The sequence below is a fragment of the Prionailurus bengalensis genome, chromosome B1 (genome assembly GCF_016509475.1).
Source record: "Prionailurus bengalensis isolate Pbe53 chromosome B1, Fcat_Pben_1.1_paternal_pri, whole genome shotgun sequence".
Lineage (NCBI taxonomy): Eukaryota > Metazoa > Chordata > Mammalia > Carnivora > Felidae > Prionailurus > Prionailurus bengalensis.
The window spans coordinates 173,449,129-173,463,352 of NC_057344.1; the positions used below are offsets into that span (position 1 = coordinate 173,449,129).

A 14,224-nucleotide genomic window follows, 5' to 3' on the forward strand; every position below is an offset into this window, starting at 1 on the left:
AGAGGCAGATACTTCCATAATCATATGTTCTCTATTTCTTTTCCCTTTCTGTGCTTTATATTGTCTGTTCTTTATTTCCTGTGTTTTGCTTTATTTTCTAAAGACAGAAAGACCAAGAATAGAAAAGTAGAATGAAACCTCCACAGAAACAGAGACTTTTGTCTGTTTTGTTTATTCCAAGCACCGAGAAGAGTTCGTGGTTCATAGAAGGCTCTCAGTGAATACTGTTGAATGAATAAATGAATGAAGGAATAAAGAGGAATTTGATGCAGGTTCTTAAAATTCTTCCTGGGTAGAACCTGTGATTATTTAAAAATTTTTCAGATCACACTTCTTTTTTACTCACTGGTATCTTAGAATTTCTTGAGGCCTGTGCTAGACTTTGCTGTATCATTAACATTGATTATATGTAGAGATATATATGATTTCTAAAAGATAATTAGTTTGGCGAAAACAAATTTGAAGAAGAGGAAATATTGTAGAAAGAGTGAAACTATTTTGTTTTTTGTAGCCACAATATTATAATATGACAAGAGAGTACCATATTTCAAGGGTTAATTATAGGTCAACTTTAATAATTTATTTCAGAATTAATACACAATAAGTGTTAATTTAACACTTAAAATTTCTTAAAGTCAAAAACAATAAGTAAAGTCATAGCAAAAAATTAATCTCAATTAAAGATTATGTTAATACTCAATTTTTTAAAAACACATCTACCATGAGTTTCATTTTACATAATCAAGAACCTCTCTTTTGGAGGGAGCCCAGATGTACAGAAATAACTGCTCATGTGTTCAACCGATACGTATAGTTTTAAAGCTTTTATTATTAAGTAATCACTCCCAGTGTGGGGCTTGAACTCAAAAGCCGCACACACGCTCTACTGACTGAGCCAGCCAGGTGCCCCATTGCATTCATCCAACATTATCTCAAGTGCTGGCCCTGTGCTTGAGATAGAGTGGGGAGCTAGGCCTGCTCTATGGAACTTAACAGCAGTGCTTTCAAACTCAGATTTATATGACTATCAACAGTATAGTCTGGCTGGCTCAGTCGGTACAGCATGTGACTCTCGGTCTTGGGGTTGTGAGTTCAAGCCCCACGTTGGGGGTAGAGGTTACTTAAAAAAACATCTCATTTAATCATCTTAGGACTCAATTCAGGTGTTGCTTCTTTTGGAAAGGTCTCTGTGTTCGTTGTTCCTGTCTTCTAGTTTTGTGAGAAGCTCTGTCTTAGCACTCTTTTGTATTTAATTCTTTATATACTAATTTGACTCCTAGGTAGCTTCATGAGGGCATTTTCCTGTTTGTGTTCTAAGTCCCTGGCACAGTGCCCGCCTCTAAGCATACAAACTTGTCAGGAATGAGAAGGGAAATGCCATACTGCTAATTGTGGGGTATGGCTACTTTGCATAGATCCTTAGAGTTGTAGGAAAACTATGAAGGGGCAGTCATGGTCAAGTGGAAAACTGAAAGGGATTTGGAGGACCAGGTTCCGTGGTGGAGGTTTTTGGTGTGCCACCTTAATCCCCACAGGAATTTTATGAGGCAGGTGGTAACATGAGGAAACTGAGAGGCAGAGAAGTTATGTAATTCATCCCAAGTGTCCGGTACTAAATGGCAAAACTGATAGAAAGCCTTTGTCTGTCTTAATTCCACTTACTTATCTATAAAACAGAGATATTCTATTTGCCTTATATACCCACAGAATCATCAAGAGAGAGAAATCTGTGTCCAGTAGCTGTAAGTAAAAGCACATAAACTTGTTATTAGCTATCTGTGCTAAAATTTGTTTTAACTTTGATGTGATTTTTGCCTAAGTTTTTGCCTTATTTGACCTGAATTACTTGTTCAACTAGTAACTGTTGAAGAAGAAAATAAGAAGAATTAATTACTTTTTTTTTGGTCTCCCCAAATAAAAATAATGTTATTTCTTTTATCATTTCTTTTAGAAATGGACTTCCTGGGACAATGGATATGCACATTTAAAATTGAGACAAGTATTGCTGATTGTCTTCCAGATGAGTTTTTGTCCTCCAGTATACCAGTTTTTACTTTTACAGCAGAATAGTTTGTGAGCATCTGTTCCCCCATATCCTTGACAAATCTGGGCATTATCAGTCTTTTAACATTTAGAGAAAAATAATCCAGCTTCAATTTATTTGATTATTATTTGTGAAGTTGAACATCTCTTATTGTTTGTTGATTATTTGCATTTTTTATAATTTGCTTACTAGTAGCTTTAATTCATTTTTCTACTCAGCTATCTTATTGGTTTGTAGGGACCCTATATATACACCATATATTGTAGATATTTTCAAGTTAGTTACTTGTATTTTAACTTTTGTTTATGGCATCTTTTCTTGTTATGTAGTCAGATCTGTCTCCCTTTATGGATGGTTTCTAGCCTTGATGTTATACTTAGAAGACGTTCCCTTTGCCAAGATTATAAAAGTAAATTAAAATCGGTTCCCTCTTCTACTCATATACTCAGGAATAATTATTTTGTGCATTCAAGAATGGTGTTTAAATTAAAAAATTTTTTTTAATGTTTATTTTTGAGAAAGAGAGAGACAGTGCAAGCGGGGGAGGGGCAAAGAGAGAGAGGGAGAGACAGAATCAAAAGCAGGCCCCAGGCTCTGAGCTGCCAGCACAGAGTCTGATGTGGGGCTTGAACTCTCAAACCGGGAGATCGTGACCTGAGCCAAAGTTGGGTGCTTAACTGACTAAGCCACCCAGGTGCCCCAAGAGTGATGTTTAGATCTATTATTTGGGAGTATGATTAGCCACTAGACTTGTTCGCCATTTCATGAAATGTTTGAAAACTGGGAGTACTAGACTAGGGAATGTTAATTGAAGGGTAAAGTGAAGTCACTCTCTAAGGCCAAATTAGTGACCCTTGTCTTTTAGATGTTTATATACAAGATGGCTGTTCATATTGGAGATAATCCTAAAAGGTGTGAGTTAATTGGCTTTCCTTGTGATGAAAATTCTTTTCCAAAAGTTTAGATTTTCAGTGTGTATTGGGATAGATCAGAATGTTGTTATTTGCCTGTTCTGCTGTCATCAGAGTATAAGGGTGTGGGGAGTGAGAGAGTAGGGTAGAATAAAGAAAAGGAAGAGAAAGGGGATGTGAATAGAAAGGATTAGTTAGGAAGGAAAGGTAACAGTGCTGAGGAGTATGAAACACAAAAGTCAGAGAGCCTTAATATAACCATTCCATTTCCTGAATTATATTTTGTTTTCTTTTGTGGTTGTAAGCGTTTGTGTGCCTAATACCGTTTGAAAACCAGCAGTGACTTTAACCTGATTATTAATATTCAGTTTTGGTATTTCCATGGTACACGTGTTGTGCTGTGTGTAAGGGTGCATGCATGCGTGCAAACCGTCACCACCATTTGAATGAAAAATCAGTTGGTAATTTTAAAAGTGAAACTCTGGTGTGAAACTGTCATTTCCTCCAGAAGCAATAAAGTAAATAGTTGTCAACCGCAAACCCAGTTTTTTGTAAGTTATATGGAAGACTGTGCCTTTCTTTATTGCCTATTTTTCTTTATTTAGCACTTGACACAAATGTCTTAGCCTCATAGGTGAAGTATTCATTCTGTAAACAATATTTTTTAGACTTAGATTTTATTAGGATGGATTTGTGACTTTTCTGTGTTAAGCAGTTTACAAAAGAGAACATAAAATCAGAGAGGTCTATAATCTTTTAAAAGAAATTTAGTGCCTGTGTACCTCATTTATCTGCTTTGTTTATGTGCTTAGACACAAAGCTATTTTTGTGTGTGCATAACATGCTTATTTGGGATTTGTGACATTTTAAGAGTATGATATTTACTGCCAGGTTCTAGGAAAGAATTGTTAACTTTCTTACACCTCACAAAGTACCTTTAAGAATTTTTTTTGTATTTGAGAGAGAGAGAGAGCGAGCGAGCACACGAGTGGGGGAGAGGGTCAGAGAGGGAGAGAGACAGAGACAGAGAGAATCTTAAGCAGTCTCCATGCTCAGTGCTGAGCCCAAAGTGGGGCTTGATCCCGTGACCCTGAGATCATGACCTGAGCTGAAATCAAGAGTCAGTGCTCAACTGACTGAGCCTCCCAGGTGCCCCGGCAAAGTACTTTCAACAGGCATTTTGCTCACCACAATAAAGAGAGGAACAGGGAACAGGTTAAAAGGATTGAAAATTCAGGAACGTAAGATAGGAAGAGGAGAATACTTGGCTCTTGAACTCAGTTCTTAGGAATTCAGATCCTTATTCAGATCTCATTATTTTGTGTTCCTTATATCCTTGCCTGGGAGCAGAGATAATTGTAAGTAGAGACGTTTCAGTGGTATGAAAGAATAATAGTTCATAAATGAGGGAAAGGGAAGCTTTTTACTGAGCCAACATTAATTATCCTCATAAAGTGTAGGTAGTATTAGTCCCACTTTACTGATGAAAAACCAGATTAAAGTAACCTGCCCAAGGTCACACATAAAAAGCAGTGGAGTAGAGATTCATACTGAGGCTTTCTGATTCCAAGATCTATTCCTGTTCTCTACACCATCCGTGTTCAAAGGTAAAATCTAAAAGGGTAGGGAAGAATATGTATGCAAAAGATAAAAGTGAGTGATTTTAATTGTAAATTACATTGTAAATGTTTCATTATGATTAATTTGATTTCAGCTTAACACAAAGGGATAGAGCAATTAAAGAGAATATTGTAATACGCATAAAATATTTACTTCAGAATTTGGAAAAATCACATAAAGAAGAGTAACTTCAAGGTTTTTAGTTATTAAGTGATTAAGTTTTAAGTTATTAAGCCTTAAATGATCAGGGTTGTGAAAGGTATCCTTCTTTCAAACTGGAGTATAAATCCCATGGGCAAGGATTATACTCTTCAACATTTGTCCTCTCTCTCACTGTGCCTGGGGAGGTGGGATGAATATGCGCATATGACTTGCCTCTTTAGTAATTATGCTGTTGTTAAGAACAATTTCATTGCTCATTTTTGTCCTGCTTTTGCCAAATTCTGAGAATTAATAACTATTTTTCATTAGGCAAATGGTTCTTAACCCAGGTAATTTTATCAGTAAACTTTTGCGCATGAAAAGAACGCTGCTGCACATGGTGGAGTTATTGCACTGTGAAGAAATTGCTGAGGGCAAACCAGTGTGTGTAAGGTGTCCCCGTTTGCAAGTGAAATTCACATTTTGTGCCGTTAATGTTTGTTTATGCATGTCCATTTTTGCTTTTAGGATATTCGGAAATTCTTTGGGGTTATACCAAGTGGAAAGAAACTTGTGACTGACACAGTGAAGAAGAATGAGAAGACAAAGTCTGCTGAAGAAACTTTAAAAGCAAAGAAAGGAATAAAGGAAATCAAGGTCAGTTTTCCAGATACCGTATTGAATTGTATAAAAAGTTAAATAAATTCAGTTCCTAGACTTGATATTATGCGAGCCTGAAATGAATATAGATTTCAACTCATTTTGCAGAGAAAGAAGACAAGTATATTTCTAATTAATACAGCTTCCTGCATTCATTGCTTGTTTTCCTATAGGAGAGATGGAACCCTTTTCAGTTGTTAAAACTTTGTATTTTAAGACCAAAGTTTATTCTTAAAGACATGAGCCCCAAGTGAAAGGTGTTGGACTTCTGGTGAAGGAAAACTTTGGAGGAAAGCTTTATTCTTTCCTTGTCTTCCTTGGGCCTCAGAGAAGTTAAGGTACAGTGTCACTGTAGAAAGCAGGTGATGGCTACAATAGTGTGTCTGAGTTAATATTGTTCCACTTTGTGTAAGATATGAGAGTTTTGCAACTCTACAGGTCTGTTTACCACCATCTTTTATGTTTTAACTATATGTATTATAGCTACATGTGTTAATACTCCACATTCATTCATTATTTATTTATTTATTTATTTATTTATTTTTTAACGTTTTTATTTATTTTTGAGACAGAGAGAGACAGAGCATGAACGGGGGAGGGTCAGAGAGAGAGGGAGACACAGACTCGGAAGCAGGCTCCAGGCTCAGAGCTGTCAGCCCAGAGCCCGACGCGGGGCTCAAACTCACAGACCGCGAGATCGTGACCTGAGCTGAAGTCGGACGCTTAACCGACTGAGCCACCCAGGCACCCCAATACTCCACATTCAGTGTGATAATTTTTGCTCCAAACAGACATGTATTTTATTGTATTGTATTGTATTGTATTGTATTTTTATTTATTTATTTTTTTCAATATATGAAATTTATTGTCAAATTGGTTTCCATACAACACCCAGTGCTCATCCCAAAAGGTGTCCTCCTCAATACCCATCACCCACCCTCCCCTCCCTGCCACCCCCCATCAGCCCTCAGTTTGTTCTCAGTTTTTAAGAGTCTCTTATGCTTTGGCTCTCTCCCACTCTAACCTCTTTTTTTTTTTTTCCTTCCCCTCTCCCATGGGTTTCTGTTAAGTTTCTCAGGATCCACATAAGAGCGAAAACATGGTATCTGTCTTTCTCTGTATGGCTTATTTCACTTAGCATCACACTCTCCAGTTCCATCCACGTTGCTACAAAGGGCCATATTTCGTTCTTTCTCATTGCTATGTAGTACTCCATTGTGTATATAAACCACCATTTCTTTATCCATTCATCAATTGATGGACATTTAAGCTCTTTCCACAATTTAGCTATTGTTGAGAGTGCTGCTATAAACATTGGGGTACAAGTGCCCCTATGCATCAGTACTCCTGTATCCCTTGGGTAAATTCCTAGCAGTGCTATTGCTGGGTCATAGGGTAGGTCTATTTTTAATTTTCTGAGGAACCTCCACACTGCTTTCCAGAGCGGCTGCACCAATTTGCATTCCCACCAACAGTGCAAGAGGGTTCCCGTTTCTCCACATCCTCTCCAGCATCTATAGTCTCCTGATTTGTTCATTTTGGCCACTCTGACTGGTGTGAGGTGATATCTGAGTGTGGTTTTGATTTGTATTTCCCTGATGAGGAGCGACGTTGAGCATCTTTTCATGTGCCTGTTGGCCATCCGGATGTCTTCTTTAGAGAAGTGTCTATTCATGTTTTCTGCCCATTTCTTCACTGGGTTATTTGTTTTTCGGGTGTGGAGTTTGGTGAGCTCTTTATAGATTTTGGATACTAGCCCTTTGTCCGATATGTCATTTGCAAATATCTTTTCCCATTCTGTTGGTTGCCTTTTAGTTTTGTTGGTTGTTTCCTTTGCTGTGCAGAAGCTTTTTATCTTCATAAGGTCCCAGTAATTCATTTTTGCTTTTAATTCCCTTGCCTTTGGGGATGTGCCGAGTAAGAGAGCGCTACGGCTGAGGTCAGAGAGGTCTTTTCCTGCTTTCTCCTCTAGGGTTTTGATGGTTTCCTGTCTCACATTCAGGTCCTTTATCCATTTTGAGTGTGTTTTTCTGAATGGTGTCAGAAAGTGTTCTAGTATCAATCTTCTGCATGTTGCTGTCCAGTTCTCCCAGCACCATTTGTTAAAGAGACTGTCTTTTTTCCATTGGATGTTCTTTCCTGCTTTGTCAAAGATTAGTTGGCCATACGTTTGTGGGTCTAGTTCTGGGGTTTCTATTCTATTCCTTTGGTCTATGTGTCTGTTTTTGTGCCAATACCATGCCGTTTTGATGATTACAGCTTTGTAGTAGAGGCTAAAGTCTGGGATTGTGATGCCTCCTGCTTTGGTCTTCTTCTTCAAAATTCCTTTGGCTATTCGGGGCCTTTTGTGGTGCCATATGAATTTTAGAATTGCTTGTTCTAGCTTCGAGAAGAATGCTGGTGCAATTTTGATTGGGATTGCATTGAATGTGTAGGTAGCTTTGGGTAGTATTGACATTTTGACAATATTTATTCTTCCAATCCGTGAGCAGGGAATGTCTTTCCATTTCTTTATATCTTCTTCAATTACCTTCATAAGCTTTCTATAGTTTTCAGCATACAGATCTTTTACATCTTTGGTTAGATTTATTCCTAGGTATTTTATGCTTCTTGGTACAATTGTGAATGGGATCAGTTTCTTTGTCTTTCTGTTGCTTCATTGTTAATGTATAAGAATGCAACTGATTTCTGTGCATTGATTTTGTATCCTGCAACTTTGCTGAATTCATGTATCAGTTCTAGCAGACTTTTGGTGGAGTCTGTCGGATTTTCCATGTATAATATCATGTCATCTGCAAACAACGATAGCTTGACTTCATCTTTGCCAATTTGGTTGCCTTTGATTTCCTTTTGTTGTCTGATTGCTGATGCTAGAACTTCCAGCACTATGTTAAACAACAGCGGTGAGAGTGGGCATCCCTGTCGTGTTCCTGATCTCAGGGAAAAAGCTCTCAGTTTTTCCCCGTTGAGGATGATGTTAGCTGTGGGCTTTTCATAAATGGCTTTTATGATGTTTAAGTATGTTCCTTCTATCCCGACTTTCTCAAGGGTTTTTATTAAGAAAGGGTGCTGGATTTTGTCAAAGGCCTTTTCTGCATCGATTGACAGGATCATATGGTTCTTATCTTTTATTAATGTGATGTATCACGTTGATTGATTTGCGAATGTTGAACCAGCCCTGCATCCCAGGAATGAATCCCACTTGATCATGGTGAATAATTCTTTTTATATGCTGTTGAATTCGATTTGCTAGTATCTTATTGAGAATTTTTGCATCCATATTCATCAGGGATATTGGCCTGTAGTTCTCTTTTTTTACTGGGTCTCTGTCTGGTTTAGGAATCAAAGTAATACTGGCTTCATAGAATGAGTCTGGAAGTTTTCCTTCCCTTTCTATTCTTGGAATAGCTTGAGAAGGATAAGTATTATCTCTGCTTTAAACGTCTGGTAGAACTTCCCTGGGAAGCCATCTGGTCCTGGACTCTTATTTGTTGGGAGATTTTTGATAACCGATTCAATTTCTTCGCTGGTTATGGGTCTGTTCAAGCTTTCTATTTCCTCCTGATGAGTTTTGGAAGAGTGTGGGTGTTTAGGAATTTGTCCATTTCTTCCAGGTTGTCCAATTTGTTGGCATATAATTTTTCATAGTATTCCCTGATGATTGTTTGTATCTCTGAGGGATTGGTTGTAATAATTCCATTTTCATTCATGATTTTATCTATTTGGGTCATCTCCCTTTTCTTTTTGAGAAGCCTGGCTAGAGGTTTATCAATTTTGTTTATTTTTTCAAAAAACCAACTCTTGGTTTCGTTGATCTGCTCTACAGTTTTTTTAGATTCTATGTTGTTTATTTCTGCTCTGATCTTTATTATTTCTCTTCTTCTGCTGGGTTTAGGCTGCCTTTGCTGTTCTGCTTCTATTTCCTTTAGGTGTGCTGTTAGATTTTGTATTTGGGATTTTTCCTGTTTCTTGAGATAGGCCTGGATTGCAATGTATTTTCCTCTCAGGACTGCCTTCGCTGCGTCCCAAAGCGTTTGGATTGTTGTATTTTCATTTTCGTTTGTTTCCATATATTTTTAAATTTCTTCTCTAATTGCCTGGTTGACCCACTCATTCTTTAGTAGGATGTTCTTTAACCTCCATGTGTTTGGAGGTTTTCCAGACTTTTTCCTGTGGTTGATTTCAAACTTCATGGCATTGTGGTCTGAAAGTATGCATGGTATAATTTCAATTCTTGTATACTTATGAAGGGCTGTTTTGTGACCCAGTATGTGATCTATCTTGGAGAATGTTCCATGTGCACTCGAGAAGAAAGTATATTCTGTTGCTTTGGGATGCAGAGTTCTAAATATATCTGTCAAGTCCATCTGATCCAATGTGTTATTCAGGGCCCTTGTTTCTTTATTGACCATGTGTCTAGATGATCTATCCATTTCTGTAAGTGGAGTGTTAAAGTCCCCTGCAATTACCACATTCTTATCAATAAGGTTGCTTATGTTTATGAGTAATTGTTTTATATATTTGGGGGCTCCGGTATTCGGTGCATAGACATTTATAATTGTTAGCTCTTCCTGATGGATAGACCCTGTAATTATTATATAATGCCCTTCTTCATCTCTTGTTACAGCCTTTAATTTAAAGTCTAGTTTGTCTGATACAAGTATGGCTACTCCAGCTTTCTTTTGGCTTCCAGTCGCATGATAAATAGTTCTCCATCCCCTCACTCTCAATCTAAAGGTGTCCTCAGGTCTAAAATGAGTCTCTTGTAGACAGCAAATAGATGGGTCTTGTTTTTTTATCCATTCTGATACCCTATGTCTTTTGGTTGGCGCATTTAATCCACTTACCTTCAGTGTTATTACAGAAAGATACGGGTTTAGAGTCATTGTGATGTCTGTATGTTTTATGCTTGTAGTGATGTCTCTGGTACTTTGTCTCACGGGATCCCCCTTAGGATCTCTTGTAGGGCTGGTTTAGTGGTGACAAATTCCTTCAGTTTTTGTTTGTTTGGGAAGACCTTTATCTCTCCTTCTATTCTAAATGACAGACTTGCTGGATAAAGGATTCTTGGCTGCATATTTTTTCTGTTCAATACATTGAAGATCTCGTGCCAATCCTTTCTGGCCTGCCAAGTTTCAAAAGAGAGATCAGTCACGAGTCTTATAGGTTGCCCTTTATAAGTTAGGGCACGTTTATCCCTTGCTGCTTTCAGAATTTTCTCTTTATCCTTGTATTTTGCCAGTTTGACTATGATGTGTTGTGCAGAAGATCGATTCAAGTTACGTCTGAAGGGGGTTCTCTGTGCCTCTTGGATTTCAATGCCTTTTTCCTTCCCCAGTTCAGGGAAGTTCTCAGCTATTATTTCTTCAAGTACCCCTTCAGCACCTTTCCCTCTCTCTTCCTCCTCTGGGATACCAATTATGCGTATATTATTTCTTTTTAGTGTGTCACTTAGTTCTCTAATTTTCCCCTCATACTCCTGGATTTTTTTATCTCTCTTTCTCTCAGCTTCCTCTTTTCCATAACTTTATCTTCTAGTTCACCTCTTCTCTCCTCTGCCTCTTCAATCCGAGCCGTCATTTCCGTTTTGTTTTGCATTTCGTTTAAAGCGTTTTTCAGCTCCTCCTGACTGTTCCTTAGTCCCTTGATCTCTGTAGCAAGAGATTCTCTGCTGTCCTCTATACTGTTTTCAAGCCCAGCGATTAATTTTATGACTATTATTCTAAATTCACTTTCTGTTATATTATTTAAATCCTTTTTGATCAGTTCATTGGCTGTTGTTATTTCCTGGAGATTCTTCTGAGGGGAATTCTTCCGCTTGGTCATTTTGGATAGTCCCTGGAGTGGTGAGGGCCTTCAGGGCACTTCCCCTGTGCTGTGGTGTATAACTGGAGTTGGTGGGCGGGGCCGCAGTCAGTCCTGATGTCTGCCCCCAGCCCACCGCTGGGGCCACAGTCAGACTGGTGTGTGCCTTCTCTTCCCCTCTCCTAGGGGCGGGATTCACCGTGGGGTGGCGTGGCCTGTCTGGGCTACTTGCACACTACCAGCCTTGTGGTGCTGGGGATCTGGCGTATTAGCTGGGGTGGGTAGGCAAGGTGCACGGGGGCAGGAGGGGCAGGCTTAGCTCGCTTCTCCTTAGGTGATCCACTTCAGGAGGGGCCCTGTGGCAGCCAGAGGGAGTCAGACCCGCTGCTGGAGGTTTGGCTCCGCAGAAGCACAGCGTTGGGTGTTTGCGCGGAGCGAGCAAGTTCCCTGGCAGGAACTGGTTCCCTTTGGGATTTTGGCTGGGGGATGAGCGAGGGGGATGGCGCTGGCGAGCGCCTTTGTTCCCCACCAAACTGAGCTCTGTCGTCCCGGGGCTCAGCAACTCTCCCTCCCTTTGTCCTCCAGCCTTCCTGCTTTCCGAGCAGAGCTGTTCACTTATGACCTCCCAGGTGCTAAGTCCCGCTTGCTCTCGGAACACACTCCGTCTGGCCCCTCCGCTTTTGCCAGCCAGACTCGGGGGCTCTGCTTGGCCGGCGGGCCGCCCCTCCGCCCCGGCTCCCTGCCGCCAGTTGTGCAGCGCACACCGCCTCTCTGCCCTTCCTACCCTCTTCCGTGGGCCTCTCGTCTGTGCTTGGCTCCAGGGACTCCGTTCTGCTAGTCTTCTGGTGGTTTTCTGGGTTAGTTAGGCAGGTGTAGGTGGAATCTAAGTGATCAGCAGGATGCGCGGTGAGCCCAGCGTCCTCCTAAGCCGCCATCTTCTCTTCACCCCAGACATGTATTTTAAAGAAATTAAGAGGAAAAAATTGATCTTTTATATTTACCCATATTTGCCATTTCTGGTACTTTCCGTTTCTTATCGAAGATAAGAATTTCTTAATTTCTATCTCATATCATTGTCTTTATACCTGAAGAATTTTCTTTGCCATTTCTTGTAGTGTAGGTCTTTGGTAACACATTGCCTAAGTTTTTGTTTATTTATTTAACAGTTTATTTATTTTGAGAGAGAGAGAGCATGCATGCACACAAGCGGGGGAAGGGCAGAGAGAGGGAGACAGAATCTGCACTTACAGTGCAGAGCCTGAAGTGGCGCTCAATCTCATGAACCTTGAGATCATGACTTGAGCCAAAATCAAGAGTTGGTTGCTTAACTGACTGAGCCACCCAGGTGCCTGTAAATTTTTGTTTATTTAATAATGTCTTTATTTTGTCTTCATTCTTGAAGGCTATTTTTGCTGGATATAGAATTTTGGATTGACAGTTTTTTGTTTCAGCACTTTAAAATGTTCCATTGTCCTTTGGTCTCTATTTTTTTCTGGAAAGATGTTAGCAGTCATTCATATTGTTTTCTTTTGTATGTTATGTATTGTTTTTCTCATGCTGCTTTACAGATTTTTATCTTTGGTTTTCAGCTTTGACTGTGGTGTGCCTGGGTGTGGTTTTCTTGCATGTATCCTGTTTATGGTTTCTGAGTTTCTTGAATCTATAAATCTCATCAAATTTGGGAACTTTCTGCCATTAGTTGTTCAAATATATTTCTGCCTCATTCTCTTTGTCCTCTTCTGGGATTCCAATTATACACATATCAGAATTTTGATACTGCCTGACAGCTCATGGAGATTTGTTCATTTTTATTCTTTTTTTTTTCCCCCTGTATTTCAGATTATATAATTTCTTTGTTACTGTCTTCAGGTTCATTGACTCTTCTTCCCTCTCCAGTTTGCTGTTAAGCCTATGTAGTGAATATGTTATTTTAAATATTGCATTTTTCAATTCTAGAATTTCTGATTGTTTCTTTTTCATAGTTTTTATTTATTTATGTTCTTGAATGTGGTTATAATAGGTACTTTAAACTTCTTGTTGGCTAATTCTAACATATTAGGATTGGTCTCTATTAAATGCCTTTTCTCTTAAGTCTTTGGCTCAAGTATTAGTTTGGGCTACTGTAGCAAAATACATAGACTGGATGGCTTAAACTGAAATTTATTTTCTTACAGTTCTGGAGGCTAGAAGTCTATGGTTAAGGTTCCAGCCAATTCAGTTCTTGGCAAGAACTCTCTTTCTGATTGCTATGGCTAGAACTTCTTGTACTAATACATATATTTTTTTTTTAGTTTTAAACATTTATTTACTTTTGAGAGACAGAAACAGAGTGTGAACAGGGGAGGGGCAGAGAGAGAGGGAGACACAGAATCTGAAGCAGCACAGAGCGCAACGCGGGGCTTGAACTCACGAACTGTGAGATCATGACCTGAGCTGAAGTCGGTCGCTTAACTGACTGAGCCACCCAGGCACCCCTAGAACTTTTTTTTTTAAGTTTATTTATTTTTGAGAGAGAAAGAGAGAGCATGAGTGCACAGAGAGGGAGAGAGAGAATCCCAAGCATGTTCTGTGCTTACAGCGAGAGATCATGATATGAGCCGAAATCAAGTCAGACACCCAACCAGCTAAACCACCCAGGTGCCCCATGGCTGAGTAATATTTTAGTGTGCGTGTGTATGTATCTCACATCTTTATCTATCTGGTGATGGACATTTAGGTTGCTATCATATCTTGGCTATGTAGGGGTGTATATTTCTTTTTGAATTAGTGTTTTTGTTTTCTTTGGTAAATACTCAGTAGTGGAATTACTGGATCATATTTATATATATGTATTTTTGTATTTTGTATTCTATTTCTATTTTTTAATGTTTTAAGGAACCTCCGTACTGTTTTCCACAGTGGCTGCACCAGCTTGCATTCCCACCAACAGTGCATTGAGTGTTTTTTTCCCTCTACCTATTCACCAACCCTTTTTTCTTGTCTTTTGATTCTAGCCATTCTGACAGGTGTAATCTGATATTTTATTGTGGTTTGATTTGCCCTG

At 39.1% G+C, this 14,224-nt stretch overlaps 1 protein-coding gene across 2 annotated transcripts in view; it reads left to right on the top strand.

Moving 5' to 3' along the window:
* Positions 1-14,224, top strand: part of RFC1 (replication factor C subunit 1) — an 83,200-nt gene that overhangs the window by 9,506 nt on the left and 59,470 nt on the right. For both annotated transcript variants that reach the window (XR_006292817.1, XM_043553294.1), the window contains exon 2: positions 5,245-5,373. Coding sequence is in view for 1 of the 2 variants with exons in the window: in XM_043553294.1 (XP_043409229.1) it covers positions 5,245-5,373 (129 nt within the window). In the remaining variant the exon portion in view is untranslated. The remainder of the gene's footprint in view (positions 1-5,244; positions 5,374-14,224) is intronic.